This window comes from Diuraphis noxia, unplaced genomic scaffold (genome assembly GCF_037042655.1).
Source record: "Diuraphis noxia isolate RWA-SAM2 unplaced genomic scaffold, SU_Dnox_SAM2 contig0005, whole genome shotgun sequence".
In the NCBI taxonomy this organism is placed as follows: Eukaryota; Metazoa; Arthropoda; class Insecta; order Hemiptera; family Aphididae; genus Diuraphis; species Diuraphis noxia.
In genome coordinates this window covers 47,825,234-47,851,345 of record NW_028301715.1, presented here as the reverse complement: position 1 = coordinate 47,851,345, position 26,112 = coordinate 47,825,234, and the positions used below count along the sequence as shown (strand labels likewise).

Sequence of the window (26,112 nt, the reverse complement as noted above, 5' to 3'; positions counted from 1 at the left end):
ATATAAGGTCGGGTCATATTATTATATTTTATATAAATAATATGTATTGCGGCTCACGCGCCTCGTTCGGGTAAGGTAAATAATAATCAGCGGGAGTTCCCACACACACACACGAATCTCGCGGTAATAGAAATATCGTCGGACACCACCGATTTAATAATATATATATAAGACGGAGGTAGAGAGACTACGACGGTGGAGACGTATGGAACATATACGGAGACATTAGTCATTTGTCACCCGTCGACCAAATATATACATTGGGCCACACAATCCGAATCCTTATGGTGTGTACCGGCACCACACCCTCCCCGCCGCCACCGTATATATTATTCGTAATCAACACACACACGCCTCCGTCGGCTTAGGTTCTCAGTCGGTTCGTGTGTGTGTGTGTGTGTGTGTACGACTCGCAGCTGGACGCGACGGTCGTCTCCGCGCCTCCTCCCTCATCCGATGACAACAACAACAACAATAATAATAATAATAATAATAATAATATGATTGTATTCAACTTACTTTTTATTGCTCTCTTTATCTCGCCCACCCGCCGCCGATGTATACGAAAAACGCAGAAAACCGATATTTTACGTCGTGTTATACTATATGTACTTAGGTATTATTATTATTGTTATTTTACTTTTTCGGTACGTCGTCGTCGTCATCGCCCGTCGTCGCTATGTCCGGGCTGCTGCAGTGTCGTATATATAGTATCGCACACGTAGAAAATCAAAAGCGTTAGGGGTTATGCGATAAACATTTTTTTTTTTTTTTGTTAATTCTGAACATTCTGAACGGACGCCGCTGCTGTTGCACAATATACACATTTAGTACGATGTTATAACATTTATGTATGTCGTGGGCACCGGCCGCGTGTGTGTCGTGTCGCTCGCAAAAGGGACGGTGATGGGATAAAAAAAAAAACCGTTTGTATCAATGGAACCTTCGTCGCGCTGCTGCATGCCGCCGACGTGTTCTCTCAATTGAAATTCCTGTAGGGACACGTCCTTAGATATTTATTTATTGCAGACCTCTACGCATATACCTTCACAATATTATATTTTTCGTATACCTGCCTGCGTAAAAAAGTCGTAATAGGTACCCTAATCGGGTGATATATGGTTTCAAATTTTTTTTTTTTACTTCGACCGAAACGCGTCACAATGTATTACATAGGTAATATATATATAGTAGTTAATGTTGGTCGTTCAAAACTCATATATATATATATACTATCGTTGACGCACCACCTGCTGTACCGTGCAGTGTCCTCTGAAAATTTCATTTCCGTCTTGCATTCGGAAATCGTCCGAAAAAATAATGTAATGCGCTGCAATCATTTATCAAAACACTTGGAGCTCATCGTGACCACCACCCCATGCAGGTATATATAATATAATAATGTGTGGCATTTTTGTTTTTTTTTTTTATATACGTATCATCGTTGCCACCGTTTTGATTCGCGATCGGTGACCCTGCGCGCGACGTGATGCTGAGCGCATATAACACACACACATACATACTTGGCTTAGGCGTGTACGGTTAGGTATTTTGTAGTCGTCTTACATAATAAAATATTGTGTGCGAGTAGAACAAATTGTGTATTTCCACACCGCACACACGCGGCGCAATTTATTGACACGGTGTAGGCATGTCTCTGTGGATTTTGAAATCTCTATTGTGTTGTTATTATTATTATTCTAAACGATATTATAATGTACGTATTTCGTCGCACGCAGTCGTTAAGTAGGTAGGTACGTATAATATTATGTTTTGCGGACTATCGGTTTCACAGTATAATATACGCAGTTGTACGACGTGTGGTCGTAAACGTTTTCCGCACCTCATATTATTCGGATGCACTTTTGAATCAGAATTCGACGCGGCCATTTGAAATTCAAATTAACTCGCAATATAATTATTATACCGCGTAGACACAACAGCAGTATTCTGTTCAGCTTGTTGTTATACCATAAAAGTTTGAGTCGTTCGACTTGCTCGTCGATTTTCCTCGCATAACATAAATATTATATATTATTATAATACCGTGTTGTTGATGTAAGCAATAAGCGACTTGTGCGTGCGTTATCAACTACGACACTATATAAATATGATGTTATGTACAAAAATCCAATTAAGTTATTAACCGATATTAGTTTCTACTGTACGACGGCCATGATATTGTGTTGTTAATTCGTTTAACATCATAACGCTCTACAATGTTCAGTCAACAGTGTTTGGAAAGAACGTCGTCGTTCACGAACTCACGTTCACTCGTTCATATAGCAGTTAAACGATTGGTATTGACTGCTGGTGAACAATTCATAAATTAACGACCAAATAAACGCGTTTATTTTTCGGAAGAACGTGAACGATTTTATTTCGTTTTTCAATGAACGTTCCGAACACTTAATGTCTTTATGTACGTACTATACGTAATATTATTGTAAATTATAACGTTCGCCGTTTACGATCGTTTGTACCACGTCGTCGTTAGATTAAAGTTCCAAACAGTCGAACGTCTGCGCGCACCGCCCAAAGAAAATTCTAAATTTATAATCGAATCCAATATACCGATCTCGTCAGCCGTTGACGTGTATATATATATATATAACACTGTACAGTATAAGCTCGCGCGGCATAATAATAGCTGTTCAGGTTAACTGCTGTTGTGCGGTGTTTTGACCGAATTAAAACACAAACTACTGTCGGTTTGAGGTGTACCAACTGCAGTGCGTACTGCACAGATTTCTAGGTCAAGCCTTTTCTCTCTTTAAAATAATAATATATATGTTTCCCCAGCGCATTAACACCACACGCGTACAATGTCGGTTTTAACTCCACCGTTGCGTGTAGGTAAGTATGTGTATGTGTGTGTGTAACTCGATATATTTGTCGCCCCACTCTTCTTGCGCTACCTCTACTTAAGGATATTGTATTTTCGACGTAAAGTCCGCGGGGGGTTTCGGCTGCCGGGGAAATGTTTTTGAACAAATATACAATTATTTCGTCCAAATTTATGTTATATAATATATATAAATATATTATATTTTTATAAATTTATATTATGTTTTAATATTATTATAATATAATAATATATATTGTTACAATATATATTATATATTATATACTATATATTGTCGGATTAAAGCAACAAATTTATCTAATAGTAATTTATTAACGGTTGTTTGGTAATAAAAAACTGTTTGTTCATTATATGCTGTATCTCCCCCGCATCTCACATCATCATCACTTTCTCGCTCACTCTCACTCACTCTCACTCTCTCTTTTTCTATTTCTCTATCGCACTTTTTATAGCTTACATGTAATAGGGAACTCAAAGTTTTGCAGTATTTTTAATGCGGTATTGTGGGGATATGGGTTAGCAATCTAATCTGTTCGTCTCGAAAAGGTTTCCCGACGGCCTATAATTTTATAAAAATTATGAGCTATTGTATCTAGGTTAGGTGTGTGTGTGTGTGTGTATGTGTGTGGCAGTATTCGTGTTTTTTATACGCACTCCGTCTAATATATTATTTTTATTTTGTCGTGTAGGTATATAAAGTTATCTCGCATCGTATAATAACACATATAGTGCGTTTTCTTTCGACCGAAAGTAGTATTTTACGTAATATGTTTCCAGACGACATAAAATAAAATTATTATACTTAACAATGTATAAAGTATCAACATAAACATATAAATATATGTATGTTATATACAATGAACATTATACATGGTTCGAAATGTTCTGTATTTAAGTTCTTAGAAACCATATTTATTATCGAACGGAAAAAATTATTTTTTTAATACATATAAACATTAACATAAATATTTTTACGGTTAAATAAACGAAAATGAAAAAAGTATATATATATATATATAAAGCTATCGTAATAAATTGATATTCGACTATGATAATAAACGTATTTTGTTATTAAACCATTGTAGCGAATAACATAATAAATACTATATATGCAACAATATTTCAATGTTTATTATTGAGTTTAAAAAACTCAATAAATAATACGAAAAACACGTTGACCGCACACGATAAATTACAGCTATAACTATACGGACACATTATGGTAATTTATCGTTTTCTGTATAATATAATTAGTATATATTATTATTATAATTCTATATTTAAATAGTTGGGACTTAAAATATTACTAAGTATTATAATAAACTCTCGTATGTTATTATTTTATCGTTTAATGACATTCGATCGCGGCGTTTATTATGACCATAACATTGTTTAATTAAACCGTATTATAATATTATGATGTATTATAATATTTTTGGTTTTTTTTTTAATTATTTAAAAGAGAATTTACAATTTATACTGATTATAACACATTATGGGTAAATTATAGATAGATAAAGAAAAGATCAAATATACATGAACACATATATGAGGTTTGAGATTCGTAACAAAAATTTTTAATTTGTTTTCATTATTTATTTTGTTTGTTTGTTGATCTGTTTTTTTTTAAATTCGATTTTATAATTATAATGTTGTTTTTTAGGTGATTTCTTTTTACTCTTCTCTTGGGATTTTCTAGAATAGTTATAGAGAACATTTATATTTGTAATTTTTATTTCGAATGATAGGCAGTAGAGCTTAAGAAAATTCAGAAAATAATTTAAAGTTGATAAAGTTAAGGTATACAATATCTTCAATTAATATATTATCTTATATTGCATATAATATAGCCTATATAGCAGAATTGAAGTTCAAAATTGATAATTTTTATCGTCAAAAATTTCTATAACCAGCAATAGGTATATTATAAAAGTGTTTATTGATTTCAATGATGGGGACGAGACATCTGAAAAATAAAAAGAGCATCTATGGGACGCAATTTCGCATAAATACAATATACTACTCGTATTACAATATACGAATAACGTCGTTTGATATTCCACCGGTGTGGGTAGTAGTTGGCAGCGGAAGGAAAACGTTTCGAAAAATAATATCGGAGCGAGTAAGTGTTTTACGTATATTATAACAGCGACCGCTAAGTACAACGATATTATAACATATATTGTGGTGGTGATGGTTATTCGGTTATTATTATTTTTTTATTCATTTCGAATTACCGATGGAAACCGTTGTGCGACCACCGCCGCCGTGTCGACGACGGTGGAAAGACAACAAACAACTTTATGATGATAATATAACCACATCATCATAATCTTTGGGGATCTAATCATTTTATACACACACGCCGCGCGCGCTAGTTAATCACACGTTTGGTGGGTCGGCTGCAGGTCGGATAATGAGTAATGACATAAGAAAAACACGCGGTGGAGTGGGTAGGTGTACTTGGCGCTGTTGACGAGTCTTCACTATAATATATCCGTGCAGCGGTTAGCCATCATCTAAATAGATAGACCGCGGCGGTGCGGCGTTTTCCCAGATTATTAACCGAAAGGAGAAGACGTGAACGAGAAAAGAGAAGAAAAAAACAATTTTCGATTTGTCCGTCGTCCATTTGTGCCGCCGCCGAACGATCCGTAAAAAAGCGCCGGCTTCGTGTAATTACAGAGCCCCGACTGCCGCCGCGTTTTCGGGAGGAGCTAAAAATAGCGTCGTGTGTCTACATATATTTATATATTATAGATGGGTAGGTACCATGATGGGTAGGTTGATATATAGGTTGGTGGTAAGTAGGTAGGACGTGTATATATACCTTCGCGTTTTGTGTCGCGGCACGGCGGTGTGTTTACTTTTGGCGGCGGTCTTTTTTACGCTAATCACGCGATACGCGAGGCCCCGCTCACGGCGACCGATTTGTGTGTGTGTGTGTGTGGGAGGGGGTGGGTGGAAACACGGCGTAGGGTAGGTAGAGTAGTAAAAAAAAAAAATAAATAAAAAAACGCCACTGAACCGCCTCCCGACCGCCGCCGCCGCCGTCGTGTGGTAGGTCGTGGTCGAAAAGACGATATGCGCGCTAATATTTTATTATATTTATATATTATGAGTCGCGCTCGCACGGTGATTATATCCCATATAACATGTACGTGTCATCACACCGGTGCAGTGTAGTGTATATACACCGCGAACACTGTAAAAAATATATGCGGCGGTAACTATGGTATAACAAGCGCGGTTATTGTTCCGCGATTGGTGCCGTTGCGATAGGTCTCTCAACAATTATATTTATATTGTTTTATCTCCGCAAATCGGTGGCAGCAGTAGAACAATATAATATTACGTACTATACAGAGTGGAGCGTTTTCGTGCTGCTGTCGAACGGCGACGATGCGCTTCTATCCTCGGTCGCCGCCGCCACAGCCACAGCCACCGCCCACTAATTACATTATTTGACCCACACGCCATACGCCTGCCCGTGTACATAAAACACACACACACACACAGGTTTGACTACCAGTGGCGGCGCGTATTTTAATGCACCACTCTATATTATACTCTGGGCGGTCTGATTTTTTTAAATTTTTTTTTTTTATTAGTGTTTGTATTTATTTATTTTTTCGCCAACTTTTATTGGTATTGCGTTTTTATAATATAATAAGTAATAACATTACATTAGCGCGAATATAATATCTTAGGTGATGGGTACCCTCGAAGGTAATAGGTTTGTGTACGAAAAGAAAATCGACGGTTTTTTATTATTATTATTAAACGGACACCGACAACGTCGTCGACAGGTGGTGGCGGTGTGGTGGTGACGAGGTAGAGAGACGAGAATCTTTATATAATAATAATATATAACTAGAAGATCTAACCTGCACCGCCGACGACGGTCTGACTTTTACGACCACCGGCCGTCGTCTCCCTCGTGACAACACAATTATTTTTATATCTCATAATACCTCTGCCTACCCATCATAATATGGGTGTAACATAATGCGTGCTGCGTGTGGCGGTGGCTATAGCGGTGGCCAGGGGGGGGGGGGGGTACGCCGCGGAGAGAAGACCACAGCAATTTTCGCGGAGACCGTTTGTCGGCGGCACGTCTCTTCGCCGCCGGTCCGCGCGCTCGTGTTTATATATTATACATCCCTTATATTGTTATTACAATAACATACTTTTTCGCTCCTCTTGCCCACGCGGCCCACACGTACCTTGTATAGTATCACATTGTGTTGTAGATGGTCTCCGACTCATGATATGGGTGCAGAAGCACCGCCGAAGTGGTCAGTGTATTATTTATAATATATATAGTATAGTCACGTGCAGCTTACCAGCAGTCGTAGAAATGTTATTTCAAAATAATCGGCTCACACATGATTTTGTCACCCCCCCCCCCTCCACCCACGCGAGCTCCGTCTCTCGCTCGGCGGAATTTCGGTTTCGTCTGTACTTGTGATTTTTATATTTTCCTCTACACGCCTATATATTATATATTATATAGATACGAATTACGAATGCTCCGCGCAGTGAGTTGCTCGATAATTCATCATCTGTTCGCCTGTATAATGATATGATATAATAATAACGATAAACAGGTGCTGTATAATTCGATAAAATACCAAAACTCGGTTAATTGGCGGTTTCTTCTATGTGTAGTATAATATATACGATATTTTCCACGGACGAGAGAGAAAAAACAACGTTTACCGTTGTAAAACATAATGAATCCTGTTTTAAATAAATTACCGTATATTAATAATAATATGATAGAAATTGATATGAACAAAAATGCGGATAAACACTTAAGGACATTATTCCCCACGAAAATATTATATACCATTGTGTCATGCAATCTACATATATATGTATATGTATATAATACGATGTATATAATATATTTATATGAACATTTATTTATATAGGTAGGTACCACTACGCGCTTTTTACCGACCGTCACCGCCGTGTTCTCGTCGATTATGCTTATTATAATGTACTACACGCACGCACGAACATCACTCGCGTTTACCGTAATAGGAAAAAACACGGAACGTTATATCCGTATTAAACCTATATATAAGAGGTACTCGCCTATTTTATTTTCCTCAACACGACAATTTTTCCAAACACCCTGAACCATGAATTATATGTATATAGTTATATATATATATATATATATATAATGTATAAATGTACTCATGCTTTATAACGTTATATGTATTGCAGTATATAGGTACTTATTGCTAAATAATAAGACTATATCTATTCCTGCGGTTTTAAAGTTTCTATCCGCGTACCACCGAAAAAATTTGGAAATTGTCATGAACCACTTGACCAAACAATGTTTTTTTTTTTTTTTTTTTTTTTCATAGATAATACGGACATTTTATAAGTATGCCCTTAAATGTGTGCAGTAATAATAATTATTAATATCGAATAAACCAAACAATAATTCTATATATTAAATGATCCGTTCCATTTTTATCATGAAGTGATTTTTTTAGTGCACTACCTACCACCACTGAGCTTAGAAGGGCGTACCACTATAGCGTGGTGCGTGTGCCGTATAGGTTGAGAAACGTTGCTCTATTCGTATAATCTTACAGTTATGTATTAGACGAAAGTCAGTAGAGCGATTTAAGACGCAAAGGTAGATGGGTAGGTTTTATCTATATTAAAGATAATATTATGACGTATTATTATTGTCTTAAACCGTGGTAGATTCGTACTTGAGCGACTCGCCGGTACAGGTCGAAAATATTTTGCGTTCTCAATGGTCGTTTTTTTTTTTTTTTTTTAGTAGGGGGGGCACAAATGGTTCGGTTTATTATGGTACCGATATTGATTTTCTCGTATTAAAACCGCGGATTGTTGTCGATGAAATAATTATGTACATCGCATGCTTGTGCATTAAAATATTTTCGATTAGGTATGGTTTATGTATATTTTGTATGTATAAAGTGTTATACCGTGAGAGCGTTATCATTTATTTCCTACTCATTAGTACGTTTTGAATTTCAAACGTTCGATGACGATCTAACACAATATAATAATAATATGGTCAGTGATAATGAATTCCGTCGTAAGTGGTACGGTTAGTGGTACGGTTATTATCCGACGGCGACGTCATTGACTTTAATGTCTATATATGTGTAGTTTAATCATTACGGCTATTGGCTGGTGACAAAATTTCGGACTTAAGCCAATAATAGTAATAATAATAATATCAAGCACTCTTCGCAGACTGCACACGTGTGATTAATGATGTCGAAATGTTGATATAACGAACAATAGGTATATAATACATCTATATAATATATGAAAAAAATAATATTATTATTACACGCGTAGAACACGACGATATCACGAGCAACATGTTATGAGTCTGACACCTGCAGCAGTCCGAGGGTATCTGGACTTGTCTGCATGACGTATAGTTTTATCATTTTATCGGTGTATCGCAAACACAATCGCTCTCGTATAGATTCGTGTGTATCGTAATTTACGGTTCGTTATTATATTTTGACAATCAAAACTGATACAAAAAGCTATATAATAATATGTCAAGTATACAACATTTTATAAAAGCGTTTGTTTTATAAATAAAATTTGTGGGTAAATCGTAAAACAAGTTTAATCGATATTATATGTGATGTGTAACGAGAAGCGAGTGAACACGCCGATTTGCATATACTATATTTATTATATAATATATAGAGAAACCATTTTTGATTTTTTTTCTCGTGATTTAATATGTCATAATATTTTGTATAATATGTTTATATCGAGAACAGGCCTCGAATATCGATAAATCTAAAATGTAAGTGCGATCATCCAAGCATTTAAAAAAAATTAATACAAGACGAAATTGTTTAAACCACTGTATATACAGCAATAATGTGGCAAGATAAATAATACTTTTTGTGATTGAAAAAGCATTTTATCGATCAACTGATGAATTACGATTCGTTAGCTGATTAAAAAAAAAAGCTAAGATTTTTGCTATATACTATCGCGGTGTACCTACCTATATATTATAATTATATACGATATCATATATAGCTGCAGTTTCGACGTCTGATGCGGAGACGAAAACTCGAATATTATAATCTCGTCGTGCGTATAAAAAACGCCATGCACATAAACACTCATATCACCCACCCACGCACAGACTTCAAGAGGTGCACAATGTATATAGACATATTATACCTACCTAATATTATATAGGAAAAAAAAAACGAAAAAAACGGCGCTCGCACGTGTGTGTAGACTCGATGATCTCGAAATGAATACAAATCTTACATCCGTTTCTGGTCGCCCGGTGCGTTACAATATTATTATCTTCGTATATAGTTCGTCGTAGTCGTCGCCATTGAGTCTCTCGATACCGGCAAACCCATTGTGTGAGCGGTCGCTCGCGCGTGTGCTTAAATCGCTGCAGCAACGAAGCATACGGGGGCGGGGTGCGACATGTGCGCATGTATGTATATGTTGTTTAACATTTAGGTACTATATAACAGCACATAACGCATCGCCACTGCGGCGGTGGCACGCTATTATACGTCGTCATAATAATATAACATATTATAATACATATAATAATAGTCCCTTCCGGCTCCGATAAAAAGTGCATGTACCGTTATCACGCGCCAAGCGCTCCGAAAGATATCGGATGTCCGGGCTCGTCGTGCGGGAGGTCCCTTATTCTATATATGGGTGTGTCGTATGTGTGCTCGCTGCCATTGTTCTTGTATATACGACTCGCGTACTCAATATATAATATGTATATACAGTGAGAGAGAGATAGATAATAGATGTCTTATTCACCACCACACACTTTTTTTTTGTCATATCATATATATATATATATATATTATTTTTTTATATTGTTATAATGTAAGTATATATGGATAGTGTAGATATATAGGCGCAGCCCTCAGATCGCAGGGTCGGTCGATGCAGGAGGGAAAATTAAGGGCTGCATCTGCCCCGGGCCACACATAATTTTTAGCGCTCCTGTTCCTCAAAAATATGAGAATAATTGTAATATTTGGATCCTAGATGTTTATTTAAGAAAAAAAATGTTTGTGCTTTCAAACAGAAAATATATCGATTTTAATTAATAATTACAATAATGCAGTACCTATATCATCACTGCATTATGAACTGCAGTAGATTGCACTTAACAGTTCTTAACTTGTGTAATGTGTATGTCTATATAGATATCATAAAGATTCTATAATTATCACTGCAATTTTTGACCATCATTATTCAGTAATAATAATCGGCCAATAGGATAAATTTGCGGTTTTAGCCGAAAAATCCTCCTGCTCCGCGCGGGACCTTTGAAGTTAAATAGTTTGGCCCTTGTGGTGAAACTATAATTTAAGTGATTTGCGTCACATTTTGAAACTATATATTATAATTATTTAAAAACATTTTTCGGTTTTTGATTTTTGATTTTCGCGTATGTGTGTTACAGACGCGTGTTCGAGTAGGTCGACGCCGAAACCGCGACCGTTGCAGCCCACAGAACGGCCGAACATCACCTTCCACACCACCCCATGTCCAACCGTATACGCCAAATGGTATTGTCTCAACGAAGCCACGTGTTTCGCCATCGAAATCGGCGAATCTGTGCTGTACAATTGCGAGTGAGTATATAATAATAATAATGTAACGTGGTCGGGGTAACGATTACCTGCAGTTAAATATAAGATAATATCCAGTGAGAGTGCAGATAGAGCTCTATAGATATATAATTATACCGTAGCTGGGGGATGACAGATATAAAAATCTTAAATATATTTAAATAAATAGTGTACTACTTCAGTTATAATTTAGGTTTATTGTGTTAACAATAAAAATCACTTACAATTATTATATAATATATATACTGCATAGTGACAATGTATCGTAGTTTTCCGGAGTTCAGTATTGGCAGTGTATTGTGATCTAAGGTACACAGTGAACTAACTATTGCTTAATACATAATGAACTAAATGTGGTCAGCAGTTACATAGGTATCATGGAACATATACAGGGTGTCCCGCGAGGATTTACCCATTGCAAATTCTGGTTTAATAATAAGATTTACTGGGATAAGAACTACAATTATTTCATTTTTTAATTTATTTTAATGTTTTTGTAAAAAATGTAAAATATATATTTATTTATTTAATTATTTCTAAAAATATTAAAGATAGCCATTTTGTATAGTTTATTTTTCTGAAAATATTGACGTTTCAAAATTTTATTTTCATTAATTTCCTGATTTTTAATATTTTTCTAGTTTTGAAGAAAATATAAGATATGATTATAAATTATAATGTATGACTATTAGGAGCACGGAAGGTATTCCGCTGGCCGTATGGGAATGCGCGTGGCGCGGCGGGTCACATGTTTGATAGCATTACGGTGTTAATTATAAATTCGCAATTTTTCTCGAAACTAAAAAAATATTAAAAATCAGGAAATTAATGAAAATACAATTTTGAAACATCAATATCTTCAGAAAAATAAACTCTACAAAATGGCTATCTCTAATTTTTATGGAAATAATTAAATAAAAAAAAATATTTTTTAACTTCTTTACCAAAACATTAAAATCGATTAAAGTATGAAATAATTGTACTTCTTATCCCTGTGAGTTTTATTACAAAATCAGAATTTCGATATCACCATTATTTCGGGAGATATTGCAATGGGCAAATCCTCACGGGACACTGTATATATATATATACGTCTATAATCGTTTATAATATTATAATTTAGTTTTACACATAAGTATATACCTCTTATGGGTACTATATATATTCAGCGTTTGTGCGTAAAACAATTATTACAGTAAAGTGCATTTCGTCGCAGCAAAAACCTCTTTAAACTTAGGTACGGACTCTAGCATTGGGCGTCATTCATTTGGGCGAATAACCCAAAATTTACCTGAGTAGAGCTGTATCATTTGGGCGAGAAATTAACCGATCGTTTAGATGAATTTATAAATTATTGAATAATAATAGGGAAGTAACATGTTATATTTAACATATAATAAATACGATCATATTAAATATGAGTTAAAATTAAAAAAACTAGTTAGGTACTATTTTTAATAAAATATTATGACAATATGACAATTTATATGAGAATATATAATGGATATGAGGTACCATACTAATAACAAATTATAAGATAATAAATTATATATGACAATTACAACATAACACATTTTTAACCATGTACCAATTAGAATTAACTGAGAGTCCTAAGTCTCTAAAAATGGGAAGGAAAACGTATATTATATAGTCTATAAATTATAATCAATATGATGACTAAATATAATATTGTGATAATTAGTCATAATTTTATAAATTATTTTTTAGGAATAATATTATATAACAATTTTTTTTTTTTAATAACTCGGCTCGCCCAAACGATGTATTAGATAAATTAGAGGTGTGTGTACATTTCGCCCAAATGATGTATATAAATTCGCCCAAACGATATGTTATTTTGGGTTATTCGCCCAAATGAAAGCCGCCCCTAGCATTGGTTGGTCATCGTGACTGCATTTATATAGTGTGATCGATGTTGTACCGCGAATATTATTTTCCGCTGTTGACGTGACCTTTACTCACGACGATACTTTTACGACCATTTCTAACTAGTAAAATATTTTTCATTTATTCCGAATTAAATTAATTGAGATTCATTCTATATTGTAATCAACTCTGTTCAACTATATTATATTCAAAATTCTGAAATTACATCAATATTTACTACTGTAAATGTACGCTTGTATATATATATATATATATATATATATGTGTATAAATAGAAATACCAAAGTTATGTTAACTACAACTGACCGATTTTATATCGATTCGAATTTTCTTTTCTACATAGATTTCCTTTCCCTAACTAATGAATGCATAATGGTGGGTATTGTGTAGCGCCTTACATATTTTGTATATAAAATTAGCGATGATTGTACCTTGCAAATTTAAAAAAAAAAATATCTATATTTTGCAATAGTGTACTTCGTCTACAGGAGAATTCACTTACATACGATTAACTTTCAACTGCACTGTATCCACATGCCTATCTCTACGGGCGTATATAATATTATATTAATACAGAGGCGCATTCGCGAGGGGGTGGATTTCGGGTCCGATATTCTCACCCTATCAGTGTTAAGGCGTGGAAAATTATCAAATTATTTGAAGCTTATCAGAAAACATCATTCTCCTATAAAGATTTAACGTACATTACACAACATATTTTATTTTATGAATTAGATATTGTGTTTGACAATTTTTAATTGACAATTAGTCGTGTTAATTTTGATAGGTATCAACGAAATAGTTGGTATACCTTATCTAAGTTTTGAAATAAGTATTTTTTCGTCTGCATCCGAGTTTGGTCCCAAAATTAAAATTCCTATATAAATTGGGCTCTAGATTATTTTCGGCAAGAACTACACAAAAATGTTGAAAATCTATTTAAAAAATCGTTTTTGTGTTGGTAAAAATGTGTAGGTAAGGTATTAATTTTATAAAATCGAATCCACTGATTACTTTTACAGGTTATAAACGGGACACAGAGTGAAGTGTTTACATTATACATCAATAATTATTGAGAGAACCATTAAAATAGTTTTGAATTACACAAAAGTGTTGATGTTTTTTAAACGTGTTATATTTGTTTTACTCGCCTAAAATAATTCGGGACTCAACTAGTATTATAGTACAGAGTGTCTAAGTGTTAGTGGCTCAACTAGGAAGTGCCGAAATTTTCGTATTTGTAAGATTCAGTTTCTGTTTTTTTAATATAATGAGCTTTTACCGATAATAGATATGGATCGCTAATTATTGCAATATTATTATAAAACATCTTCGCGTCTGTTTTATACTTTTATGGTTAAAAGTACCTAATAAAACATGTATTAGGGAATATTGCACATTGTATTTTTGTATTATCAATGATAGATTATAATTTATAATATATACCTACCTAATAATATAAGATTATAAAATATTTATATATATACCTACGTGACGATTAAAACAATTTTCTAGCATTCTCACTCCGCTTAAGGATTACCCGGTTGTGCCACTGTATAACAATAATATATAATATAATTTGTACATCCAACTTCTATATAGCTACCTACACATCGTATTATACGTAAATATTTTATCTATAAGTGTATCGCGTTTTGTCGACCGCCGGCGCTACGTTAACACACACACACACACACACACATGCACACACGTAACCATCCACGTATACCTAAGTATGCATTATACTTATACGTACCCATATGCACGTACCTATATCGCATATATATATGTGTATATTATGAAATATACGGACGAATGGCGGGGTGTGGGGCGACGGCGGCGGCGGCGGACGGGTTATAATAATATAATATTATGTGAATGCTGCTGGGGCGGTGGCGAGGGGGGGCTGGAGGACGAGGTGTACGCACTGCACTCTCTCTCACACACACACATACACTGCGTTGCACACCATCACATAGCGTATGTATTATATTATTATATACATAGGCGTTATTAAATGCGTGTGTGTACACACATAATCCCCGGGCCGCATTGCGGGTCACGTATCTGTTTAATGCCCGAGCACGGATATCCTTCGGACCTCTTTCTCGCTCTGCCGCCACCGTGCGAGGAGTCGAGCGCAGCAGTACGCCGGGGTCGCAAATATTTCAAAAATTCCTACCGCACACCCAAAAACCCGCCCGCTGCAGCTGCGCATCGACGACGACGACGTCTGCTGCAGGAAAACTCTCATCTGTATGTGTGCGGGTAGGTAGATATATAGGTATTACCTACACGACGATATTATAATATGTGTAGGTACGTTCGAAAATGTGCAGTTTATGTGATGTTTACCGATCGGTTGTATATATACGTGCAGCTTATATATAATAATGGGTACGCGCCATAACCGCGCCGCTGCTGCTATGTATAGGCGACCCGCGATCGTAATAAATAAATAAATATCACAAATAGTAAACGCGCGCGATAATCATAATAGTCTGCGGCGTTTTTCGGACCGCGAAAATTTGTCACCGAAAAAAATGTGTCGTCATGTACCTATACCCACGCCGGTCGAACGCTGCTGAGCTGGTCGGAAATCTCCGCGGATCGTCATAATATTATTATTACCTATTTACTGTCGAGTCGTCATTATATATTATATCCGATTTTTGACTCGCGCCGTGCTCGCAGCGTGCATTTATGCTACAGTCGTCCGTCATCGGATCGAAGAACGTTTCGCGAGATGCTGGTGCTGCAGTTGGAAGGGAATATATTATTAGTGTATATGCGTTCTTATATACATATATACATATACATGAAATATATTTATATACGTATATAGGTATAACGTACGAGATTAAACTTTGGAGTTTAACGTTCCGAAACGGTCGGTTCGAGCGATTAGATGATGTTAAAAATAAACGTGCGAAATACACCGCGTATTACGTACACGCATTTAGAAATTATATAGACGTTTTATGTACATGTATAATATGATATGTATGTATGTACCTACCCATCATCGCGTTCGCCGTTTTTCCTGCATCGTGACGTGTATACATCGTATTATATATGGTCTATTTATTCGTAAAAATTATCATCATAATATATATAGTAATAAAATTGCACTGTTGGGACATTTTGTTCGTTACGATGAGTCGTCGCGCTTTTCGTATAAATCTCGGCCGAATGTAGTAATAATCGCGTGCACTCGCTGTGTATAATATTATGATATCAATGCACCGTCAATGCAATCGTATTACGAGTATATATGCACCGATTTACGATTTTTTTTCCTCCTTTGGTTTCTAATTTAATTTTGAATATTAACGAAGAAATAAAACGAAACTTTCCACGGAGAAATCATTTGCTTATTAATTACGATGACGCTGAAAAAGGAAAAATCCATTTGAATTACTCATGCATAAACATATTTCAGTCGGAGAGAGGAATATACCGAATACACATGCATATATACACTCTACACGTATATAATATGATGGAACGTGGGTTTCTTGTGTTGGGAAACGATTTTATAGTGTATAGTGTGTGTGTGTGTGTGTGTGTGTGTGTGTGTGTGTGTGTGTGTGTGTGTGTGTGTGTGTGTGTGTGTGTGTGTGTGTGTGTGTGTGTGTGTGTGTGTGTGTGTGTGTGTGTGTGTGTGTGTGTGTGTGTGTGTGTGTGTGTGTGTGTGTGTGTGTGTGTGTGTGTGTGTGTGTGTGTGTGTGTGTGTGTGTGTGTGTGTGTGTGTGTGTGTGTGTGTGTGTGTGTGTGTGTGTGTGTGTGTGTGTGTGTGTGTGTGTGTGTGTGTGTGTGTGTGTGTGTGTGTGTGTGTGTGTGTGTGTGTGTGTGTGTGTGTGTGTGTGTGTGTGTGTATATTTTTATAGAGTGAGAGAGAGAGAAGGAAACGGTTCCATAAATCTTCAGACAATGTTCGAAAATTGTTCACGTTTACTTGGAAATCGTATTATATTATACGTTTAAAAAGAATATCGGATTAACGAGACACGCACAAACGGCCTTTGAAATAGAAATTATTACACCCGCGGCCGTTACACAAACGAAGTGACTTGTTGTTGATAAAAATCAATTCGGAACAAGGTCGAGGCACACAGCAAATACTTATATCACATACGTATTATACTGCTGCAACGGGCATCGTAATTTTCTAAGGAGTGCTTTTGGCGCAGAAAGCGAATTTAACTATATACACACACACGCACACAGATACATAAATATATATATTGTACTGACTTGCAGTGTATATAACCGCGTGTACATAAATACATTGTACATACTTAAATGCTGTAGTAATAGACGGAAATACGAATTTTATCGCGTTAACGTTTTAATTGTTGTATATTTTCGATTTGTCCCGGGCGCGATTACACTCCGAGCGCCGTGCCACATAGACGCACGCAACACCGATAACACACGACCACAATATTATTCTGTTTTGAAAATTATTTTGACGATAATGTATTGTATATTTTATCGTCTGTGTGGTAATAATATATACCACACTGGGGTGCAAGTCAACTCGCGGCTAGCGTCTTATTATTAATAAATAATAATTTAAAAAAAAATAAAAAATAGGTATTATTTATCTGTTAATAATTAACGATATGAAATACGAACAAATTATGAAAATTTAAAAATGTATTTATAAACATGTCGGTTTTCGATGTCGTTGTGTTTATCCGCGTGGCTCATGTTGGTCACCTCTAGTGTTATATGTATCGTAACGTGGTCGGGGGAACGACCAGTTAAATATAAGATATCCAGTGAGAGTCGTAGGACTCTATAGATGCAATTACCGTAGCCAAGGGTAGATATATAGGTATATATATAACAGGATCTTAAATATATTCAAATAACTAGGATTCCGTTTCAGTTATCATTTAGTTTTATTATATAGCTGATTAAACACTTACAAATAATAATATAGCTGATTAAACACTTACAAATAATAATACTCACAAGCTATATACCTAAATTATATTCTATCTAACTATTTGACTGTATCGTAGTTATAATACAGAGTTCGATATTTATTGAGTGTTGAGGTCTTAGGTGCACAGTGAACTAACTTACTTCATGCATGGTGTGTATTGACCATAGGCCTTACAATTATGAGTAGGTATGTGTTAATATTATAGTATTGGTCAGCAGTTAATTGTACATAATGTTAGGTGTGTAGACGTGCAGTGCATACTGCATATACATAAATACTTAGGTATCATGTAATATATTATAATTGTTACAGCATACTTATTATAATAGATATATTAAAATGTGATTTTTGTGTTTCAGATGTACCGACGGTTTCATGGGACAGAGATGCGAGTTCAAAAATTTGGACGGCTCTTACACGAGTAAGTAATATTATGATATTATACGCGTTGTGTATATAGATATCTCGTACACACACACACGAGCTCGTCTATCGTTTTAATATATAGGTATACTATAATTATTATTATAATACGATACCGAAAACTCTGGTGCGTTATAACATTTAAAAAAAAACACACACACACATATATATGTATACAGAGCGGTTTGATAGACTAAATCCAACCCTACACGCCATATTATTATTATATATATATACATGATGTATGTATGTAATATGCGCGCGAGCGGATGATGGACGTCGTTATTTTTACACAAACGGCATTTTTTTCCCTTCGAAAATAATTACTGCCGCTCAGTAGCGGCGCGGAGATGACAATAAAAATCTGTGTACGAGTAAATCAACGCGCAAAGCCTACCGATTTACATTTTTTTCTTTATTACGACCGCGATTTTGGGCGCCGTCCAAGAAAACGGACGGTTTATTAAATCCGTCGAGCACTCCACTCACACGGTGATGCACACCACTACAGCACGATCGTGTGCGCGCGCTATTTTCAAATTGTAAAACGAACGCGGACGAGTAAAAAACTATATACGGGAAAAAAAAAACTAAAACTAAAAACCAAAAACAATAAAAACGATGTCGTGTTACTTGGGTGGCCGAGGGGGGTGGGGACCTGCGCAGCGTATAATATAGCTTTTGACGAAATCGATTGATTGCCGTCCGCCGCGATCTCTTATTACCGCTGCCGCCGCCGCAACATAAACGAAACAACAAATCCGTCGGCGGCGCGCGAAGGCGGTGGTGGAGGTAGTGGTGGAGGCGGAGGAGGAGGAGGTTACATTGTGTGAGTTATTTTTTTTTTATTTATTTATATATTTTTTTTTTTTTTGAAGGCGACCCGACGGTTGTCTCTCCGCGACCTCGTCGTCTCCGTCGCCGCCGACGCCGCAACCGCCTGCCGTCGTTCGAGAGTTTGCCACATTTCGATTTGATTTAATAATATTCTGACGATTATACGATCATATATTATATATATGTACGATGTATATACGTTATACTTCGACGAGACGATGACGAAAATCCTCTGACTCGCAGCCTATATATATATATACTTGACCACCGCGCCGCGTCCGAACTGCATCGGACGCACATGAATGGGCCGTGGACACACACACACGTGCGCCTGTGTAATAATATATACTGTAGGTTTATACTTGCAGCGTATGTGCATACACATACCTGAGTGCGCGCGCGCGTGTGTGTGTGTGTGTACGCGCTTATATAACGTTTTTGTGTGTAGACTTATATGCTCGCACAGGTGTAGGGGGAGGCAAAGAAGAAACGAGACCGCATACCAAACCCGCGCTCTGTCCGGCATACTAATCATTTACCTACTATATATAGGTATGCGCCATCATCCCTCCGCCGCCGCCGCAGCGTCTGTCGCGTTATTAAAATAATAATAACAAAAAGAAAACGACACCGCTTGATTACATATATACGTAATACGTATATAACATGTTATATACATATCTACTCGCATACCTATACTATTTTTCTAGGTCCATTATTATATGAAAATATAACGAGAAGATAATAATATTATATATATAAAGTAAACGCGCATACTATATTATGACAATAATAGCCAATATTATGCGCATGTATACCTACACACATGTCATCATCATCGTATATTGTGTAGTGCGGTCTCGAGGCGGTAAACTTTGACTTAAACTATATTGCTGTGATGTATACACACTATTATGTACGTGTGTGTATGTGTGTGTGTGCTTAATATAAATTATACAATATCTATTATAATATATATGTATAGACGACGTTCATATGTGCAGTTTTAATTGTTTGAATTTTATGATTTTCAACAGCTGCCCGACGACAAGTGATGCTCGAATCGGCCAGCATAGCATCGGGCGTCAGCGTGGCGGTACTTTTGGTGTTCATAATCTGCACCACGTTTTACGTGAGGTCCAAGAGACAGCGGAAACTCAAGTTGAACGCAGCGGACGTCTCGTAAGTTAACTACCTACCTGCTGCAGCAGAGTTGCCACAAATAATAATAATAACAACTTAATTGCATTTTAAGAAAAACATTTTGTGTTCATTATTATATATAGTAGGTATATTATACAAATAAAAATTATTTAAATGATCGTCTCCAAAAACCTATAGGCTTGCGCGGAGGAGACAACAGTTCTTATTTCAAAAGCGCGTTTACAATTTTAAGACAACTAAACTAATAAATCGTATCAAACCATTCAAAATGAGCTTAAACAAATAAATAAGTAATGATTAAATAATACGTAAATTATGAGGCAGGGACAATATATTTTAAGTACAGTACAAATTTATAGATGTGGGATGATTTCATCTTATACTTAATATACTTTTTGTAATGTATAAAATAATAATTGTTTAATAGGTATATCGTACTCGTGCATAAATCTATACCTATATTGAAGGGATATTTTTTCAGTTTTATATTTATTTAATCTAAAAACTTTGTACATACTATTTTGACGAGGGGAATAGTATTATGGTTCAATTGATAAAAATATAGATTTGTTAGTTATTTTGGCTGAGATTTTTTCAAATTTTAAATATCATAAATATAATATATATTTAGTAACTCAGTACGATGACCTTTAAAATATGAAATGTTCGTCTTGTTACAGAATGGTTGACGGCAACTGGACGGACGCGGAAAAGCGGCCGTTCTCATATCGTCCGAAGCACACGATCATCACAATTCCCCTGAAGACAGTAATCACAGTGAGTGTATATTATATTATATTATATTATTGTTTTTGGTGATGTATATGCACACCTAAGTATAATACAAAAAAACGAGCTCGGTATTCCATTGGACGAAAACGGATTATTTTGTTTCTTTTTTTGTTTTACGAATATTAAACCCACGCGCTTATTTTATTTTCCGTTTTTCGGTTTCTAATCATTTAGGTCGTCGGCGACGATTATTGTTGCTGCACACGTGAATACGTATAATAATACAAATGCCACCGCATCTCGTTTAATTAAAAAAAAGGAAACTCTAATAATAATAATAATAATAATAATAATATTCTCTGTGCGCCTCAAAGCCTAACATATAATAATAATAATATATACTCACACACAACCACCACTGTATAGTTTGTCCAAATATGGTGCAGGCGGGTATGCTAAGCAGCACAGAACACACACACACAAACATATAGTCAGATGCGAATTTGATCCATACGTTAATATATGGTATTTTACGATCTTTTTATATGCTCGTCGTCGTCGGCGTTCTATTCTTTACGAAGAAAGAAAATATATTATATACGGCGACGGCGGTGCGTATAAAAACTATACACCACTCATTGAAACCTTTTATATATATATATATATATATATATATATGTATATAACGTCGGGAGGGAAAGAAAACATCGTGTGCGTATATATTATCATTGTTATTATAACTATATTATATCCTCTACCGTGGTAATTTAAGTACAAATCGTGGGCGAAATCATTGTAATTGAGACGTGAGGTTGGTTATAATATATTATGTTAATGTCCGAGTTATAAAAAAAACACACACAGACGAGCGTTTATTATAAACTTACTACTACTATACTACTATTACTATTATTACTACGACGATGACGATATTATGTTATGGGAAACGATATTGTTAAAAAATATTGTGTATTGGTACTTAAAATAAAAAAAATACGATTTTTAACGAATTACTTTTTTTTTCCCCCCCCGCAGGAACAGTCGACGCGATCCTCCGGCGACGGCCGCCGCTCCGAAGATAGTTCGCGACAAGAACCTTTGATCGTATGAGACGATGACTGCAGCTATAATTCCAAAGTTATTAATAATAATACGTTCAGCGCAATCCGTGTGCGGACGACAGATGATGACGATTTTTTTTTCACGGAGAGATCAATACAATATTTTTGGTGCCGAACGGACGCCGCACAACGCGCCGCGGATACCACTATACGTACACACACGCGGCACAACCACACTCGGTCACCAGCCATTGCGATACAGACATACAAAATATTATTATAATCGCACACGCGATGACGATGGTATCTATCGCCTTCGTCGTCGCGTCCGGAGACCTCAACGCCGACACGATTTTTGCACACGCGACGCGCGAAATTCAAATTCGGAGTCAAGAAAAATTTACACCCATTAGTCGAATTGTAATCAAATTGGAAAAAAAAAATTGTTTTTAAACGGACCGTTTCAACTGTTGTAAATTATAGTTGTGCATCGTTGATAATATTGTATTATTGTTATTGTGTTGTGAGCATCGCCGTGGCGTATTATGCCGTTTAATGTGCATAACCGATGATGGCGACGTTTACTGACACATATTTCGACTAGTTTTAAAGTGAATATTATACATTAATTTTTACTTCCGTCGTTATCGTCGTCGATTCCCCATGGCGTGTGTGGTGGTGTCACCGTCCGTCGTCGCGTTTTTCTCAGATTTTGCCCGTTGTGTCTCAAAATTATTATTATTTGCACAAATACGTGCCGCTATAATATAGGAAACGCACTCGAAATATTGATCATATGTTATGGTGTTTTATATTGTATAAAATCGTAATTTTCGTGACTTTTTTAACCTCAAACGTATATATTAATATATAGAAAAAAAATCGTCTGAGCAAATATATATATATATATAGAATTATAAATGCATATATACATATATTATATATATATATAAATATATTATAATATAGCCATTTGTCTATGGTTTCGATGGTAACGACAAAAAAAGCAAAACGAGAGTCCGCTTGACGAGACTTTTCAACTATAATTGCTGTCATTAATGGCTTACACTCCCCACACGATATATGTATGTGTATGTATATATTTATACATGTATAAATATATATAAATAAATGTATATGTATGCATATTTATATATATATATATAATTCTGCGAACCTATCTCTATGTGTATCTCCACCATATAATATATATATATATATATTATTTTTTTTTTAAATTTTTAGAATCATTGTTTTAAACTGTTTTGTTTTTTTTCCTCCTCCCGCCTTATTATTACTATTAATAGTGGGTTACCATTTTTTCCCAATGCTTGCTAATGCGTAAAAAAAATTATAACTAAAAAAGCCGATTGTATTTTGAAAACGAGGAATTGTGAATATTTTTTTAAAAAAAACAAAATGTCTTTTCGATTTATATATAAAAGAAAAATTGTGTAAAGTGGTAAATTTGAAATTTATGCGTTTTTATATTTTATATTATTATTATTATAGTTATTTATTTATTATTATTTTTAATGTAAATTATTGCTGTTATTCTCTGTTGAAAAAGTAGATTTGTATTATTGTTTCTTCGAGCGCACCTACTACCAGATTGTTGTTATCAAATTAAGCTTACTGCCCTGTGCCCCCCCTCCTCCCTCCAGCCAGTGTGTAGTTGTATTTATGTGTATAATGAATTTTAGATATGCTAAAATAAAAATTCTTTTTTGCAGTACCTATATTGTATGATATATATTATATATACATATATATACATGAATATTATATTATAACTGTTGTAAAAAAAAAAGTTTTTACAAAAAAAAAAACAAAAAAAAAAAAACAGAGAAATCTACCAGTTCCTAATTTTTTTATTGTAATAATTTAATATTAATAATAACAATGGTAAAAAAAAAAAAATGCTATAGTAAATTTACGATATTTTTTAGTTGTTGTAAATAAAAATAAACTCAAAATATATACCAAACACTTTTTGTTGTACTTTACATAATATCCATGTCGAATGTATCGTGTTATTGTGTTTACATAAATTGCATACGCCTATAAATCTATATGCATTCTGCAGGGTGATGAAACGCGGTCCTTGCAGCCGGATGTCCGTTTTCAATAAATTATTGTACCCGTTAATGTTTATATCATAATGATATGTGTATAAATAAATGCTAATGATGTTTCGCAACACTCATAGGCACAAATCAGCCAAAAACATCATTAGGGGGGGGGGCTTAAGCGCCAACAATGTCTGACGAAACAGATCAAATTTCCCGTTAATATCATAATTTCACAACAATTATTATGATATTATACCTCTGTAATATGTTCTATATGTCATTGCAGTTTATAATTATTTCCAGACGTAAACTCGACACATTATAATTTATATTATGAATAATCAAATAAATATGAAACTGTTTTTGAATCTTTAATAAATGTGATTATTATGGAAATCAGGAACGGCGCTAGGATTTGCGGGGCCTCGGGCAAAACAAATAACAGTCACACATTACATAATATATTATCCAAACTAACTAATCTCTGAACAGTAAAAAAATATCATTTAAGAACTGCGGGGCCTTGATTATAATTTTAAAATCGCGGGGCCCGGGGCAACCGATCCGATTGCCCCCCCCCTCGCGCCGTCTCCGATGGAAATATGATGGTATAATAGTACTATAAGTTATAACCACGGGATGCGGGGGGTGCTATAGCATTAACATTCAGTGTGCCAAGCACCCTCAGCACCCCTGCGATTTGCGCTTATGTGGGTCAACACCTACCGCGTCCGGTTGGCTGCCCTAGATCCGTATTTGTTTTCCGATTTATTGCTGCACGACTCGAAATCGGCAAAACCGAACGAATCAAAACGTTTACATATTATTATTATATTGCATTGCTCGGTATACCGTCCGTCGCGTCGGCGCCTAAGTGGCGACACCATGCAACTGGGTGCATTTGCATTTGCATCCCACCGGGGCTGTTTTCGTATAACATATGAATGATATGACGTGTGTCACATTTGCTATGACATTGAAATCTGTAGAAAGTTTTCTATCACACAAATAATAATAATAATTAGGTATCCTCTTTTGACGGGTTCGGAAGTTTTCAAGGATAACATTTCTATAATTTTTTTAATTCTTATTCGATGGATGCGTGTATTCATTGAACATTAATTTAAGTTTATATTCGATTAATTATCATCATTTAAATTTCCTTACGTTCAGTCATTTTTTATCAGAAATATATGATGACCATTTTTCGCACTTGTACTTATTCCTGCTGTTGTATTCATCGTTATCATGTTTCGTATCAACAATTATAAGACGTCGAACGATTTTTTAAAATTCGCAATGATATAAATCAATATATAACATATAATTTTTCAACCCAATAAAAATACTTATTTTATTATATTATATATTATACTCATTTTGCGAGCGGCTCTGCTCGTGCAGATTGGCTGCTGAAATTTTACACTCA

The 26,112-nt window shown here is 35.2% G+C and overlaps 1 protein-coding gene across 3 annotated transcripts in view; it reads left to right on the top strand.

Annotated features, from left to right (window-relative positions):
* LOC107166417 (uncharacterized) overlaps positions 1-24,598 on the top strand; it is a 71,929-nt gene extending 47,331 nt beyond the window's left edge. For all 3 annotated transcript variants that reach the window (XM_089229867.1, XM_089229868.1, XM_015515074.2), the window contains exons 3-7: positions 11,361-11,532; positions 18,754-18,815; positions 20,692-20,836; positions 21,499-21,595; positions 22,586-24,598. In XM_089229867.1, the coding sequence (XP_089085993.1) occupies positions 11,361-11,532; positions 18,754-18,815; positions 20,692-20,836; positions 21,499-21,595; positions 22,586-22,660 (551 nt within the window). In that variant the 3' untranslated portion in view covers positions 22,661-24,598. The remainder of the gene's footprint in view (positions 1-11,360; positions 11,533-18,753; positions 18,816-20,691; positions 20,837-21,498; positions 21,596-22,585) is intronic.
* Positions 24,599-26,112: the final 1,514 nt, after the last annotated feature.